The following is a 17965-nucleotide window of genomic DNA, read 5'->3' on the forward strand; positions in this document are numbered from 1 at the left end:
GATATTTTAAATACAAACCTTTAAATAAAAAATACAGTTAATTAAAGGTAATTAAAATGTGCAGACATTTCCCCACAAGTCATTTTGATGAATTTCCTTCTTTAGAAGATATTGATGTGCTTATAAATCAAGCTATTATTGTAGGTTAGAGGACTCTTAGAAAGTAGTCTTAATCTAGAATGTTTTAGAATCAAAGTTGGGAGGATACAGTTTCTTCTGTTGTTTATGAAAAGTTAATTGTGGATTCTTCGAGTCATATGCATAACATTTTATAGACTAGTTTCCTAAGGCATGCAGGTGAGATTCCATAATTTGAATTTACTAAAATATAAAGGAAAGAGAAAGTCCTGTGCTTAAGAAGGTTGTGTCTGGCCATGATTTGTCTTTGACTTTGCGATATTTTGAGGCTCTCCATTGCAAAATGTGACAGTCAAAGAACATTATGGAAAGAGTTATATTTGATATAAAAGTTATTGGAAATAATAGTTTTAACTTCTCTGTCAAATAGAAGCCCATTTATTTTTATATGAGAGCACTACTTCATTAAGATAAAGCACTGGCTTTGAAAAATAAGACAACTTTGAAGCTGAAAATTCGTAACTGAAATTCAAAATAATGAAGAGAAGAAGATAAGTTGTAGACCATAAAAATTGGTGTAGACAGTCTCATGCATCAGGCTCTCATTGAAAAGAAAGAACAAGAGACAAAGCCTTATTGTCACATTCAGGCTTGTTTTCCATAATTTGAACACTGGAATTCAACACACAATTCATTTTATAGATTATCTTGGGGAAAACTTTCCTATACAGTTTTCTTTCCTGAAAAGAAATAAACCAGGTGGATTGTAATACCGACAGTGGCCAAACTGTAGCTACATCTGGTGCATCCCATCTTAGTAAGTGTGGGATAGGTACCAGCTGTCCTAGAAATTCAGTTTGTGGGACTGGGTGGTGGCTAACATGTTACAAAAGGACCCGGGTTCAAGCCCCTGGTCCCCACCTGCGGGGGGAAAGCTTCGCTAGTGGTGAAGCAGTGCTGCAGGTGTCTCTCTGTCTCTCTCCCTCTCTGTCACCCCCTTTCCCTCTCGATTTTTGGCTGTCTCTATCAAATAAAATCTAAAAAATTTAAAAAAAGAAATAAAAAGTAAAAAAAAATTCAGTTTGTTTGAACATACAAATACAGTATTTGTTCCTTACAGATCATAGTGCACATGCTAGCTGATTTTCTTTATGATGATAATTAATTTTTACGTATGTATAAATTGGAAGAAAATACCAAGTCATTTTCAAATTCAGCAGAACTGTGACTCTCAGTGAAAAGGTGATTGCTTCTTGTATTATCCTACTCAGTTTTTTAAAAGTAGTTCATGCGAAACTGCAGACCAATTCTTATATCACCATTCCTCCTAGATAGAACTCCTAAAGAAATTCTGTCAGAAGATGGGGGTGAAATTAAGAACAGAGTTTTTGAAAAATGTCCCCCTGTTACAAGTTGGAAAGAAAAAAAAGAGGGGAGGGTACTGAGGGCAGAAAGAAAAATCCTTAATATAAAAGTTAATAGAACTTTAGGTAAAGTTTTTATGAGTTAAATATTATTCATTATTTTCATTTCGAATAACAATCTGATTATAGATCTGAGCTATACAGTGACTCCAAAACATTTTGTTCTACAGGGAAAAATAATGTACAACTAGAATTCCTTTGAACATTTCTTTAGAAATACATCGTGACTTTTGGCTACATACCTCATAATTATTAAAAGACGATTTCAGGCTTATACACTTAACCACCAGATAGCTGATTCTCTTATCAAGCAGTGTGTTGTAATATAAAAACACTGTCCCAAACTGGCAGAGATGGTTTCTATCATGGAGTTCTGATAGTGCGATGCAGACCCGTTACTTCAAAAGGAGCCAAGCTCATCAGTCTCTCTTTTCTTATTCTGTGCTGTTTGTAGCTGTATTTTACATGGTTGCTGAATAATTAAACTAGAGTAGATCTTGTCAATCAAATTGATTGACAAAATCAGTAAGTTCAAAGATGACAATTTTGAGAAAACTTGAAACAGAGTACAAATTTGGTGATAGTTTTTGGTATCCTCATTGATATTTTGTCTTTATAAATGTATTCTGTAACTGAAACAAAGGTGAAACCTTATAATACCTTTGACTTTTATCTGTTGTTACCAGTGTGAACATGTCACACTAAGCAGACGTGTATTGTCTTTTATTTTCCTTCCTTTCTTTCTTTTTTCCTTCCTTCCTTTTTTTTTTTTTTTTTTGCTTTCTTTTTAAAGATTTTATTTATTAATGAGAAAGTTAGGAGACGAGAGAGAAAGAATCAGACATCACTCTGGTACATGTGCTACTGGGGGTTGAACTTGGGACCTCATGCTTGAGAGTCTAGTGCTTCATCCACCAAGTTACCTCCTGGACCACACTTCCTTTTCTTTTTCTCTTTCTTTTTGTCTCCAGGATTATTGCTGAGGCTCGGTGCTGGTGCCAGCACTGCAAATCCACTGCTTCTGCAGCCATTTTCCTCCTTGTTTTATGAATAGAACAGAGAGAAATTGAGAGCGGAGGGAGAGAGAGAGACAGACACTTGCAGACCTGCTTCACTGCTTGTAAAGGGTCCCTTGTGCAGGTGGGGAACGAAGGGGTGTGTGGCTTGAACCCTGATTGGGTGCACCACCACTAAGCCCTTGTCCTTTTTTCTAAAATTTATTTCTAAGGTTTTTTTTTCTCCTGAGAGTTTCTTTATCTTTGCCCCTAGTGTTAATATCACTTCAAGCATCTCACTTTCATTCTTGTTCTACATTGAAAAGTGAAGATTGGTTATATTCTTCAATGTTGAGGGTATCAAATTGAAAGGCAGGAGAATATTTTCTATTTTTTATTCTTATTGTATCAACTCTGATTTTATTCAGATAAATGCATATTATTGACAAAGTCAAAATATAAATCAAGCTTAAAAACTAAGGTTTCACCTCCCCATACCTATCTAAATCTCACTCCATCTCAAGAAGGCAGTCTAGTCCTGTCTTTTTCAGATCACTCTTTGTCTACATTCAGGGTTATCACGGGCTTGGTGCCAGCACTGTGAATCCACTGCTCCCAGCAGCGATTTTTTCCATTTTATTGGATAGGGCAGGGGGAGGAGGGGGAGATAGAGAGGGAGAGGGAAAGAGAAACACCTGCAGACCTGCTTCACTGCTTGTGAACCGACCCCTGCAGCCCTGCAGGTGGGGGCAGGGACTCTTACCCGGATCCATTCGCGGGCCTTGCGCTTTGTACTATGAGCACTTAACCCGGTGCATCACCACCCATGCCCCTCAGGTCACTTTTTGTGATGACTATATGTACTTGTATATTACATACACACACACACACACACACACACACACACACACACACAAATACAAGAAATTGGATTAGGGTATTGCTTCTTGGTCTTCTGACTAAGATCAAGTGTAGCCATAGTAGTAAGTTACACATTTTTCTGAAACTTGCTATTTTAATTCCTATATCTGCACACACAGGGAAAACCCTATATTAGCATCTTTCCTCTCAGTGTTATGTAGGCTGTTGCTCAGGCAAACTGGTTCATTTCCTAGTACGCTCTCTGATTACTCCTTGAAGAACTGTCTTAGAAGGCTGAGTGATTGTACTCTTTACACATGACACACTGTTTATTCAAATGAGTTTCTTCTATGTTTCTGCTGTAGTTTGCTATTAAAATAGACCAAGTTGAAGACTTCCTTCACAATACTCAGGAATTTGAGAGCATTGAGTCTTTAAAATCACTTCTTCAGCTTCATGAATATCATGCAAAAGGTAAGAAAAAGACTTTTTCTTCACTTCAGCTTTTACATTTTTATATTTTTTTATTATTGGATAGAGACGGAGAGAAATTGAGAGGGGGAGGGGAGATGGAAAGGGAAAAAGACAGAGACCTGCAGCCCTGCTTCACCACTCATGAAGCTTTTCCCCCTGCAGATGGGGACCAGGGACTTGAACCCAGGTCCTTGTGCACTGCAGTGTGAGCACTCTACCAGGCATGCCACCACCTGGCCCCAGCTTTTATGTTTTTACAGATGTTGATGTGGTAGTGCTCACATATGAATATATACATATCAATTTGCTTCAAAAATATTAAATAAAGCTTCCTTTTTGGTTATCCTAAAATGATTCTAAAGGAACTGTAGAGGAGGAGGATGAGCCCTAGGAAATTCTGTTATTTCATCTGCTAGATTTTAGTTCATGAAAACAAGGCCTGTTTCTGCCTTTAATCATCTTTCTGACCTCAGCAGCAAGGAGTCAGTACATGGTAGATGCTCAAGAAATATTGCTTGGTTGGATAGAAGGCTGCATTCAGTGGGTGTTCCTTCTCAAGGCCAGTAAATGAAGGTCAGCCTTGAAATAACAGCTCTAAATAAGGAATATTTCTCTCATTGCTGCAGTTAAAATAAAGGGATTGGGGGGACAGTGTGAACATTTGTCTACATGAAAATCTAATAAAACACTAATAAAAAAAGATTTTCAACTCCCTTTGAAGGAACATAAAGATGCTCTCATTAACTACTAATTTGCTTGCTGCGACTTTTCAGCCAGAATTTGGAAAGGGCCAGACTGTGGTGGGGAAGGCATTTCGACAAGAGCAGCTGTTTCCTGTCATCTTTTCCTGTGGAAACTGTTTAGATAAGTAGATAGGAGTTATCACTCTTCTTCCTCATACACTGTGTTCTTCTCTCTCCTTCCCTCTGTCTTTTTCTCTTCCTGTCTCTAAAAAAAGTTGACTCAGTGACAAATCTTCAGAAATGACACACAAAAAGGGGAGGATTAGTTATAAACTTTGAAAAATCACCGTCGCACCATCCAGGTTTTCAGTGGTCTTTTTGAAATGAATATTACACTTAAGACTCTCCCTGGCAGGATATGTCTTCTTTTTTCTCAGATGTTAAGCAAGTTTTTTAAAAACTATTTTTATTGGTGAAGCGCACATGGCGCAAAGTGCAAGGACCGGCTTAAGGATCCTGGTTCGAGCCCAGTGAAGCAGGTCTGTCTGCAGGTGTTTATCTTTCTGTCTTCCCCTCCTCTCTCCATTTCTCTCTGTCCTATCCAACAATTATGACATCAATAATAACAATGATAATAACTACAACAATAAAAAAAAACCAAGGGCAACAAAAGACAATAAAGAAAGAAATTAAAAAAAATTATTTTTATTTATTGGATAGAGAGAGTCAGAAATCGAGAGGGTTGGGGCACATAGAGAAGAAGACAGACACCTGAAGACATGCTTCACCACTTGCAAAGCTTTGCCTCTGCAGGTGGGGACAAGGGGCTTGAACCCAGGTCCTTGTGCTTTGTAATGTGTCAGCCAGGTGCACCACCACCCAGCCCTAAGCATATGTTTAAACCTACCTGAGATATAAGTTGAGTGGGGTTCCATTAGTCTTGTCTGCCTATGTTTGCATATTTTTAAATACTCATTGATGGAGTGTGAACCATCATGTCACTGAGGGATATTTGAAATACTTAAAAACAAACTAGGAAGAAATATTAATCATAACAGCAATGCTAGACGTTGTGACCTTGATATTTTTCAGAAATATTCTTTTGGGAAGGTTGCTTTACAGGATCTATAAATTCACATGATTTGTAATTATTATCACATATTCATTCTGAATTTTTTGTCCATACTTAATAATTATGACAGACTGTATATAGTATTAGTAAGCATTATTTTTTAGGTATTTCAATTTATTTAATATGTGCAAGCATCATACCCCAAGATATAATAGCTGTAAGTAGGATTTTGTTTATGCAGATAAACACAAACTAAAATAAACAGATTATATATTCTAGAAGGTCATGATATATCTAGACTGTTTGCCCTTGAGGAAAAAATGCACATTGTATTATCAGAATAAATCGCTAGGAAACTGTAAATAATAAAAAAAGAAAAAAATATATGAAGCTGTCATAGGAATAATCAGGGGAATTGAGCAAACAGTTTATCTTTGTAATGACTATTTTACATGTACAGTTAACTCTTGAGATCACAGACTTGGTGACACCCCTGTAGCTGTTGGGTTACTAGAAAAACTGTGACATATTTTTCTGTTTCTCTATGGACAAGTATGTCATGACTTTTCCAACAACCCACTATATCATTAGAATAGTTGTGACTTTATTTTGACAGAATTTGAAGCAGAAAATCAGAAAACTGTAACAGTAATAAGTAGTGCTCCTTAAATTTGTGTGACTGCATTCTATGATTTTTTTTTTCCTGCCAGTCACCGGGGCTCAGTGCCAGCACTATGAATCCACTGCCTCTGGCAGCCTTTTTTTTTTTTTTTTTCTTTTTTCATTCCATAGGACAGAGAGAATTTGAGAGGGGCAGAGGAGATGGAGAGGGAGAGAGAAAGAGAGCCACTTGCAGACCTGCTTTGCTGCTAGTGAAGTGTCCCCCTTGCAGGTGGGGAGCTGAGGCTGGAACCCGGGTCCTTGTGCATGGTACTGTGGGTGCTTAATTGGGTGTACCAACGCCCAGTCCCCCATTCTATGATGTTCATATAATGAAGAAATGGACTAACAAGTTTCTCAGAATGCATTTCCCTTGTTAATCAATGAAAAACTTTATAGTGAAAAGATCCTTGGGTAATCTATGACTTCAGCATTGATTAAATCAGAGTACTTACTCTCTAGATGTTTTTCACAGTTCTCCTCATACTAGAAAAAAAAATCAGTATATTCAACCTTGTTGATATTTTATCTGGTATTTTCTTGGTCTAACAATATAATATCCTAAAGTTTGTACTGTCTTGATTATTTCATATTATTCTGCCTTTTACATTCCTACTTCTCACCCTAATATCTTGGATTCTGTTACCATCAATAACTTATCACAAAATCCCAAGTCTTTTCCCTAGTATCTGTAGCTTTCCTAATTCTTCATGTGATCTAATTCAGAGTGTCTATAAAAATTACTGAACATCTCCCCTGTGCTAGTCACTACATCAAATTCTAGAGATGCAGCTGTGGTCTCAGTCCTCATTTTACAACGGCATGTAGTGCAAAGTCCGACATTCCACAATTAGCCTGACACATAGATGCAAAATTATAGATGTGAAAAGAGCTGTGAATGGGATATTCAACTGAGAGGAATGTTTAATTAGGATGCCAACAGGAAGATTAGTTCAGTCTTACTTGTTTTGAGGAACTGAAAATTGACGGAGACCTGAAAGATGAGTAAGATCAAGATGGAGAAAGAGAGGATTGACAGTTGTCTCTGTTGGGGAAAGCAGAGAAGAACATTGGACCAGGAGGGAGAACAGCATGTTGGACATATTCAGAAAAGACAGAAAGAAAGGTACAGTGATCGAGACAATCTGAAAAAGATATAGAGAGACTAGACCATGCCACGTTTTGTAACTAGGAGTTTGTTATTAATTCTAAGACAGTCTAAAACCACTGGTGTGGGGTTGGGGAGAAGGAGGGATAGAGAGAAATGAATATGATGTGTTTAGAAAAGATCTCCTTGGATTGGAAGCATCACATTTCCTAGACTAACTGTACTGCACAGCTACTGTAATAAAAAATGCCTGGTACTGGAACCAAAATAGAGACAGACCAGTGGAATACAATTGAAAGCTCAAAAATAATCCTCCACACTTATGGACAATTAACTTTTGAAAAGAGAGTCCAAAACATTAAATGGAGGGAGGAGAGTCTCTTCAAAAAATAGTGTGAGGAAAATTTGACTGAACCATGAAATTGGACCACCCCATATCACTGTGCACAAAAGTCACTCTAAGTGGATTACAAACCACATTAGAACAGAAAATATCAAGTACATAGATAAAAACATTGGCAGAATACTTCACCATCTATTCTTTTGAAATGTCTTCCGGGGGGAGTCGGGCTGTAGTGCGCAGGAGCTGTAGTGCAGTGCGGGGGGAGTCGAGCGCAGGTGGCGCAAAGCGCAAGGGCCGGCTTAAGGATCCTGGTTCGAGCCCCCGGATCTCCATCTGCAGGGGTCGCTTCACAGGTGGTGAAGCAGATCTGCAGGTGTCTGTCTTTCTCTCCCCTGCTCTGTCTTCCCCTCCTCTCTTCATTTCTCTCTGTCCTATCTAACAACAACAATAATAACTACAACAATAATAAAAAACAAGGGCAACAAAAGGGAAAATAAATAAATATTAAAAAAAAAAAGAAATGTCTTCCAAGACTCAAGTCCAACAGCAAAGAAATTAAAACCAAATAGAACTCAATGGGACTACAGCAAATGGAAAAGTTTTTGGACAGCAAAGGGTACCATCACTCAAACAGAAAGACACCCTACAGAGTTGGGAGAACTTTCTACAATAGAAGATATAATGACGGTGTGTGGCGGGCTATAGCATAATTTTTATGCAATAAGATTCTAGTGCTTGAGTCTCCAACATCCCAGGTTCAACCCCTCATACTATCATAAGCCAGAGCTGAGCAGTGCTCTGGTAAAAAAAAAAAAAAAAAAAAAAAAAAAAAAAGCCAAAATACATAAAGAACCCAGTAAACAGCACCTACAACAAAATAACCCCATTAGAAAATGGGGCAGGGACATGGTCAGGAACTCTACTGAGGGGGGCTGGGCAGTGGTGCACCCAGTTAAGCCACATATTGCCCTGTGTAAAGGTTTGAGCCCCCCTCCCCACCTGCAGAGGGAACACTTTGTGAACGGTGAAGCAAGTCTTCAGGTGTCTGTCTTTCCCCCTCTCTATTTCCCTTCCCCTCTCAATCTCTCTATTCCTGTCAAATAAGAATAGAAAGAAAAACAAAAAAAAAAAAAAAGGAAAGAAGAAAGGGCTGCTGAGAGTGGTGGATTGAAGTTCCAGCAACAACTCTAGTGGCAAAAAAAAAAAAGAAAGAGGAAGAGATCTGGAAAGCCAGCCAACAGATAGATGAGAAAGTGTTCAAAGTCACTGATTCTCAGAAAATTCAAATAAAGACAACGGTAAGATACCACTTTACTCTCTTGAGAATGACATACAGTACAGTAACAGGGTAGGGGTAGATAATGGTTATGCAAAGAGACCCTCATGCCTGAGGCTCCAACATCCCAGGTTCAATCCCCTGCACCACCATAAGCCAGAGCTGAGCAGTGCTCTGGTAAAATAAAATAGAATAAAATAAAATGAAAGTATAGTAACAGCACATGTTGGAGAGGGTGTAGGGAAAAAGCGACACTTCTGCAGTGTTAGTGGGAGTGTAAAATGGTCAATCCTTGTGGAAATAGTTTGAGATTTCTCAGAACAGTAGAAATGAACCTACCCTATTGTGCTCAGTATTTTCTCTCTTAGAAATTTTCCCAAAGGAAACAAAAATGCCCATCAAACGAGATCTGTGTAAGCCTGTGTTCATGGCAGCACAATATATAATAGTTGAAACTCGGAAGCAACCCAAATATCCATTGATAGATGAGTGACTTAAAAAATGTGGTATATATTATATACATGATGGAATACATAAATGGTGCAGTCATCTCATTGTGTCACCTTGAATGAAACTTGAAGGCATCATGCTAAGTGAGATCAGTCAAAAAGAGGACAAATACTGGATGATCTCACTAATAGGCTGATCTTAATAAATAGGGGCAGGGAGGAAGAACACAGAATAAAACTCGGACTGGGCAGGGGCCATTGCATCAAAGCAAAGGACTCTGGGGCAGGAGTTGCTGAAGAGCACCTTAGGTCCTAGTGCATGATGATGTGAAAGGACCCTGGACCTCAGGTTGAGGTGTTTGCCGTGTTGCAATACAGGCATTTTATGTTTAAATGTTAATTACTCTGTACAAGTTACTTTGATTTTAAAGTCTACACATGTTTTAAATTACTTGAAGTTTGAATATTGCCATGTATAAATGGATGCTCAGGTCACTGTTTGGTTTTTCTTTCCTCTTTACTTCCAGAGCTGTTAGAACGATCTTTGGCCCTTTTAAACAAGAGTCAGCAACTCACTGACTTCATAGAAAAATTCAAGTGTGACGGACCTAATGGGAATCCTGAGTTGATACAGGGCGCTCATAACAGCTGTCTGAAAATTGACAGCCTCCTTGAACTGCTGCAAGACAGGAGGCGGCAGCTGGACAGGTACCTAAAGCAACAGCAACAGGAACTGGGTCAGGTTCTGCAGATATCTCAGTGGGACCAACAAGAAAATCAGGTAACTCACAGGAATATCGATATCTTGATTTCAGCTCATGAAATTTGATTATTATAAGAACTGTGTTATGTGCTGGAGCAGTTTCTTAATCATCACAATTTGGTTCAAAAGCTTTTGTTTCAACTTTGTTGTCTTCTAGTGTAAGTTATATGAAGATTATATTTTTAACCTTTTGTTATGTTAATATTTCTTTTTTTTTTTTTAATTTTTTATTTAAGAAAGGATTAATGAACAAAAACATAAGGTAGGAGGGGTACAACTCCACACTATACCCACCACCCAGTCTCCATAACCCACCCCCTCCCATGATAGCTTTCCCATTCTCTAGCCCTCTGGGAGCATGGACCCAGGGTCGTTGAGGGTTGCAGAAGGTGGAAGGTCTGGCTTCTGTAATTGCTTCCCCGCTGAACATGGGCGTTGACTGGTCGGTCCATACTCCCAGTCTGCCTCTCTCTTTCCCTAGTAGGGTGGGGCTCTGGGGAAGCTGAGCTCCAGGACACATTGGTGGGGTCTTCAGTCCAGGGAAGCCTGGCCAGCATCCTGGTGGCATCTGGAACATGGTGATTGAAAAGAGAGTTAACATACGAAGCCAAACAATTTGTTGAGCAATCATGGATCCCAAGCTTGGAATAGTGGAGAGGAAGTGTTAGGGAGGTACTCACTGCTAACTCTAGTGTACTACTGCTTTCAGGTATATATTTTGCAGTAGTTTATGGATACGTGTGCACATAAGCTCTCTCTCACAGAAACTGGTGTATATCTAGGTTATGGGACTTTGTTAGAAAGTGAACTACCTGAGATGAAATTAGAGTGTACTATAAAAGGAAAGGTCTCACCCGAGTAATGAAGCTGAAGGGTTGTCATTCCACACGTGAAGTCTCTGGACACAGTCTGAGGTGAAGCATGTTGAGGTGGCAATCGTTGCGTTGGTTAGGTTGTGATCGGCGGATGCAATATTATTTGGTATGGATTGGGAGATGCATATGGGAAAGTGGGCCCTATCCAAGGGTTCCAGGACTGGGGGAAGTAGGAGCTCTATAGTGGAGAGCTCTATAGTGGAGCTCTATAGTGGAGAGTAGGAGCTCTATAGTGGAGATGAGGTTCCTGCTGTCTTAGGGTTCAAAAAGACAATCGATAGTTAATGTTATCATCACATTATTTGGTAATTGGGTTAACTTTGAAAAGTCCTTTTGTTAGGGTTTGCTGTACAGTATCCAGTATCTTGTATATAGCTGTGCTATTGGATGCTTCTAATCTACTTGGTCTAGGCTTTTGAGAGAGTCTGCATATCAAATACACAGCCTATATATTAAAAGGATTCAGTTTGTGATTTGAGAAACTTTGAGACATACAATTGATTTTCCCCCTCTCATATTAATTAACTACTGATTTATATGTCTACATTTTGCTAGAAGTGTACATAAACACCATTCCCACCACCAAAGGACTGTGACCCATCCCTCCCGCCCACTCCCACCCCCCACTGTCCCAGGAAGCTGCATGTCTACCCCTCACCACTGGGTTTTTACTTTGGTGCCCTACTTACAATTTGATTAGGTCCTGCTTTTAGTTTCCCTTTCAGATCTTCTTAATCAACTTCTGTTGATGAGTGGGATCATTCCATACTCATCTTTATCTTTCTGACTTAGCTCACTTAACATAATTCCTTCTAGCTCTGTCCAAGATGGGTCAGAGAAGGTGGGTTCATTGTTCTTGATAGCTGCATAGTATTCCATTGTGTATATATACCACAGCTTTCTCAGCCACTCATCTGTTGTTGGGCACCTGGGTTGCTTCCAGGTTTTAGCTATTATGAATTGTGCTGCTATGAACATAGGAGTACACACCTCTTTTTGGTTGGGTGTTATGGAGTCCTTGGGGTATAAGCCCAGGAGAGGAATTACTGGATCATATGGAAGGTCCATGTCTAGCCTTCTGAGAGTTTTCCAGACTGCTCTCCACAGAGGCTGTACCAATTTACATTCCCACCAGCAATGTAAAAGGGTTCCTCTGTCCCCACATCCTTTCCAGCATTTGTTGCTGCTGTCCTTTTTGATGTATGCCATTCTTACAGGAGTGAGGTGGTATCTTAGTGTTGTCTTAATTTGCATTTCTCTGACAATCAGTGACCTAGAGCAGTTTTTCATATGTTTGTTAGCCTTTTGGATCTCCTCTGAGGTGAATGTTTTGTTCATATTCTCTGCCCATTTTTGGATGGGGTCATTTGCTTTTTTGGTGCTAAGTTTGCTGAGCTCTTTATATATTTTGGTGATTAGTTTCTTGTCTGATGTCTGGCATGTGAAGATCTTCTCCCATTCTGTGAGGGGTCTCTCTGTTTGTTTAATAGTTTCTTTGGATGTGCAGAAGCTTTTCAATTTAATGTAGTCCCATTGGTTTGTTTCTGCTTTAGTCTTCCTTGCAATTGGGTTTGATTCATCAAAGATGTCCTTGAGGTGTATGTGGGAAAGTGTTTTACCAATGTTTTCCTCTAAGTATTTGATTGTTTCTGGTCTGATATCTAGATCTTCGATCCATTTGGAGTTGATTTTTGTTTCTGGTGAGATAAAGTGGTTCAATTTCATTCTTCTCCATGTTTCAACCCAGTTTTCCCAGCACCATTTATTGAAGAGAGCCTCCTTTTTCCATTTAATCCTTTGGGCCCCCTTATCAAAGATTAGATGCCCATAGGTGTTGGGATTTACTTCTGGGCTTTCAATTCTGTTCCACTGGTCTGTGTGCCTATTTTTGTTCCAGTGCCATGCTGTTTTGATGATGATGGCTTTATAATATAGTTTAAGGTCTGGGAGTGTGATGCTTCCATTTCTGTTTCTTTGATGGGTATTGCATTAAATTTGTATATGGCTCTGGGGAGAATATTCATTTTGATGATATTTATTCTTCCAATCCATGAGCATGGGATATCTTTCCATTTCATGGTATCAGTTTCTATCTCCTTGAGTAGCGACTCATAGTTTTCAGCATACAAGTCTTTCTCTTCTTTGGTCAACTTTATTCCTAGGTATTTGACTAATTTTGCTGAAACAGTAAATGGGAGTGATTTCTGGATGTCTTCTTCTTCAGATTTAGTGTTTGCATAAAGAAATGCCACTGATTTTTGTACATTGATTTTGTAGCCTGATACCTTGCTATATTGCCTAATAACTTCCAGTAATTTTCTACTGGATTCTTTAGGTCTTTCTATGTATACTATCATATCATCTGCAAATAGTGAGAGCTTGACTTCTTCCCTTCCAATCTGTATTCCTTTGATTTCTTTCTCTTGCCTGATTGCTATGGCAAGAACTTCCAATACTATGTTGAAGAGTAACGGTGACAGTGGACAGCCCTGTCTAGTCCCCGATCTGAGGGGGAATGCTTTCAGCTTCTGTCCATTGAGTATGATGTTGGCTGTAGGTTTGCTATATATAGACTCCACTATCTTGAGGAATTTCCCATCTATTCCCATTTTTTGTAGAGTTTTGAGCATGAATGGGTGTTGGATTTTGTCAAAGGCTTTCTCTGCATCTATTGAGATAATCATGTGGTTTTTGGCTTTGCTTTTATTGATGTGGTGAATGACATTGATTGACTTACGGATGTTGAACCAGCCTTGCATTCCTGGGATGAATCCCACTTGGTCATGATGAACAATCTTTTTGAAGTGTTGCTGTATCCGGTTGGCCAAGATCTTGTTTAATATTTTGGCATCTATGTTCATCAGAGCTATTGGTCTGTAGTTTTCCTTTTTTGTTCTGTCCCTATCAGCTTTTGGTATCAGAGTGATGTTGGCTTCATAGAAGGTGGAAGGGAGTATTCCTGTTTCTTCAATCTTATGGGAAAGCTTAAGAAGTATGGGTACTAACTTTTTCCTGAAAGTTTTGTAGAAATCGTTTGTGAAGCCATCTGGTCCAGGACTTTTGTTGTTGGGGAGATTCTTAATAACGGTTTCAATTTCTTTGTCTGTGATTGGTGCATTTAGAATTTGTAGTTCTTCTTGGTTCAGTTTTGGAAGTGCATAGGTTTCTAGGAATTGTTCCATTTCTTCCAGATTCTCTAGCGTGGTGACATATAGTTCTTTATAGAAGTTTCGCAGGATTCTCTGGATTTCTGTGGTGTCAGTTGTGATATCTCCTGCATCGTTTACAATTCTATTAATTTGAGTCTTCTCTCTTTTTTGTTTGGTGAGTCTGGCTAGGGGTTTGTCAGTTTTGTTTAATCTTTCAAAGAAGCAACATTTGGCTTCATTGATCTTTTGTATCGTTCTTTTATATTCGATGTTGTTTATTTCTGCTCGAACTTTAGTGATTTCTGTCCTTCTGATTGCTTTAGGGTTTGTTTGTTCCTCTTCCTCTAAGTCCTTGAGGTGTGCAGTAAGGTCGTTCATTTGAGCTTCTTCTTGGTGTTTAATATGTGATTGTATGGCTGTAAGTTTCCCTCTCAGTACTGCTTTAGTTGTGTCCCAAATATTTTAATAGGTTGTGTCTTCATTTTCATTAGTTTCCAGGAACATTTGAATTTCCTGCTTGAGTCAGTCTCTGACCCAGTGGTTCTTAAGGAGCATGTTGTTTAGTTTCCAAATTCTGTTAATAATTTTCTGTTTGTTGTTAAATGTTAGTTTTACTCCACTGTGGTCTGAGAAGATACTTGGGATTATTTCAATGCTCTTGAGTTTATTGATGCTGTCTTTGTGGCCTATCATGTGGTCTGTCCTTGAGTATGTGTTATATGGATTTGAAAAGAAGGTGTATTCCAGTTTTTTGGGTTGGAGGAGTCTGAAAATGTCCAAGAGGTCTAGTGTGTCGATCTCTTCATTCAATTCTCTTGTATCTTTATTTGCTCTCTGCTTTGTTGATCTGTCTAAGTGTGAGAGTGGGGTATTGAAGTCTCCCACTATTATTGTATTACTATTGATGTATTTTTGAAATTCTTTCAGTAGATGCTTAATGTATTTAGATGGTCCCTCGTTGGGTGCATAGATGTTAATAATTGTTAAGTCTTCTTGGCTGATTGATCCTCTAATCATTATGTAATGTCCTTGCCTATCTTTTATTACTATATTTAATTTAAAATCTATCGTATCTGAGATGAGAATGGCTGTTCCTGCCCTTTTTTGTGGTCCGTTAGCCTGTATGATCGTTTTCCATCCTTTCACTTTAAGTCTGTGTTTATCTTGTTGTGACAGATGGGATTCTTGCAAGCAGCATATGGTTGGGTTATGTTTTCTGATCCACCCCCCCACCCTTTGCCTTTTGATGGGTGAGTTTAAGCCATTGACATTTATTGATATTATGGATTTAATGTATTGTAGTGCCATTGTTCAAAAAAAAAATTGTTTGCTCTGATATATTCCAAGTATTATAGTGATGTCTTGTTTATAAGAGGTCTTTTAGTACCTCTTTCAGGGCCGGCTTGGTGATGGTTGCCTCCTTTAACTGTTGTTTGTCTAAGAAGGTTTTGATCCCTCCATCTAGCTTGAATGAAAGTCTAGCAGGATATATTATCCTTGGTTGAAACCCTTTTTCATTCAGGGCTCGATAGATATCTTGCCACTCCCTTCTGGCTTTCAGAGTTTGAGTGGAGAAGTCTGCAGATAATCTTATGGGTTTTCCCTTGTATGTGACTTTTTGTTTCTCTCTTGCAGCCTTTAGGATCCTTTCTTTATCCTTACTTCTTCTCATTGTGACTATGATATGTCTTGGTGACTTCAGGTCTGGGTTGATTCTGTTTGGTACTCTCTGGGCCTCTTGAACCTTGATGTCCTTTCTGTTATTCAGGTCTGGGAAGTTTTCTTGTATTATTTCCTCTAGAATGTTTGCTTCCCCTTCCTCTCTTTCTTCCTCTGGCAGGCCAATTATGTGAATGTTACTTCTTTTGAGATCATCCCATATGCCTCTGTTGTTGTTTTCAGTGTCTCTCAATCTCTTTTTAAGCTCTTTCACCTCTTTCTTAGTTTTCTCTAACTCATCCTCTGTCTGACTAATTCTGTTTTCTGCTTCTGTTAGTCTGCTTTCCCTTGCCTCAGCTTCTTTTTCATTACAGCTATTTCAGCTTTCAGTTCTCTAATTGCCTCAAGATAATCAGTATTTTCCTTGGGGGGTCTCAACTGTTGTTTCCCTATTACTGCCATTTCTTTCCTCCAATGTTGTTTTCATTTCTGTGATTAATAAGTTTATTATTGCTTGCATACTTTTCTTATCTATGTTTACTTCTGGCTGATTTGTAGTTTCTTCTGGGCTCTTGTCTTCATTCATTGGAGTAGCAGTTTTATTTGTTTTTGATCTACCCATTTTTTTTTTATTTATGTGTTTCTTCTTTTTTTATCCTCTGTTGTTCCTCAGTTGTTGTGTCTTGAGTACAAGTAACACTATACTAAATATCTTTATGACAATTGCACTCACCAACCTCCGGAATTACAGTAGCAACTGAAGTAAGTATTGAAGTAGTTTAATCGTTACCAGTTAGCCAAACAATTTCTTAAGTCCGTGAAAAAATAGTAACCAAATTCCAGTGAAGAAAGAGAAAAGAAAGAGAGGCTAGCAAGAATAGACAGTTATGCAAATCTACTATCCAGTGTATATTCTAGGGGTAACAAGAGGGGAAAGGGAACTAGAGCAGAGATACACACATAGAGAGTCCACTCTGAGTCAGATTTCTTCCCCAAAGCAATTCACAAATTCAGAAAGGCAAAGAAGAAGGAAGAAGTGTATGACAAGATTAAAAAAAAAAGAGATAGAGAGAGAGACAAGAGAGAGAAAAGGGAGAAGATAAGAAAAAGAGTTGTAATTAAAGAGCAGTGCAAGGAACTTTCCAAATGTGTATCAGTGAATTCAAAAAAGCACCCTGTTTGGTGCTGTGGGGTATCCTGCTATGAGCTGGTCCCCAGGGGGTGGGGGGGAGGAGGTATGCCTGAAAATTAAAAGGAAGAAAAAAGAATTTTTTCCCCTACTCTAATTCTTAACCCAAATTAAGTTATAGTCATCTCCTTGTCACCACTATGACACCTTATTGGCTGGCCTGCTAAAGGCAGAAAATCCTACTGTATCCAGGAGATGTGTTCGGAGCTCAGCGGCTAGCAGCTTCTCCGTCCGCCATCTTCCGGGAACCCCCCCCTCCAGACTTTTTTAAAGGATTTCTTGAAAATGAAAACTAGCTCCAAGTCCTTTGATCCAATGAGAGCTATACTCAATAAGTCTTTGGATCCGCGCTCAGGCTCGCGGTGGTCCCTGGAGACTCCCAAGAGAAAGCCCCTGAGCTACAGTCCTCCCTCCGGGTCCTCTGCCGGCCGCCCAGCAGCGCTCTGCAACCGGCGGAGGAGCCGCCTTCCCGGGCGGAGGACAATGCCTGGCGCACCCGCCTTGCCCGCTGCCGCCTGGGAAGTCTGGAGCAGCCCGCCCACTAGTCCGTGCCACCTTTACTCTAATTCTTAACCCAAATTAAATTATAGTCACCTCTTTGGTGACTATAATTATTGACTGGCCTGCTAAAGGCAGAAAATCCTACCATTTCCAGATGTGATCAGAGCACACGCTGCTAGCAGCTTCTCAGTCTGCCATCTTCCCCAGCCCTCGTTAATATTTATTTTTAAAAAGGAAGAAAACTTGTGCACAGTTTCGAAAAAAACTGTGTTCCAGGAGGCCAGGCGGTGGTGCACTGGTTGAGTGCACATGTTATAGTGTACAAGGACCTGGGTTCAAGCCCTTGGTCCCCATCTGCAGGGGGAGGAAGCATTATACACGGTGAAGCAGGACTGCAGGTTTCTCT

General features: G+C 39.3%; 1 protein-coding gene across 6 annotated transcripts in view; it reads left to right on the forward strand.

Moving 5' to 3' along the window:
- The window catches only part of CCDC141 (coiled-coil domain containing 141), a 214787-nt gene that overhangs the window by 39692 nt on the left and 157130 nt on the right, over positions 1-17965 (forward strand). For all 6 annotated transcript variants that reach the window (XM_060177636.1, XM_060177639.1, XM_060177638.1 and 3 more), the window contains 2 exons: positions 3724-3832; positions 9951-10204. In XM_060177636.1, coding sequence (XP_060033619.1) covers positions 3724-3832; positions 9951-10204 — 363 coding nt within the window. The remainder of the gene's footprint in view (positions 1-3723; positions 3833-9950; positions 10205-17965) is intronic.

This window comes from Erinaceus europaeus, chromosome 18 (genome assembly GCF_950295315.1).
Source record: "Erinaceus europaeus chromosome 18, mEriEur2.1, whole genome shotgun sequence".
Taxonomy (NCBI): Eukaryota; Metazoa; Chordata; class Mammalia; order Eulipotyphla; family Erinaceidae; genus Erinaceus; species Erinaceus europaeus.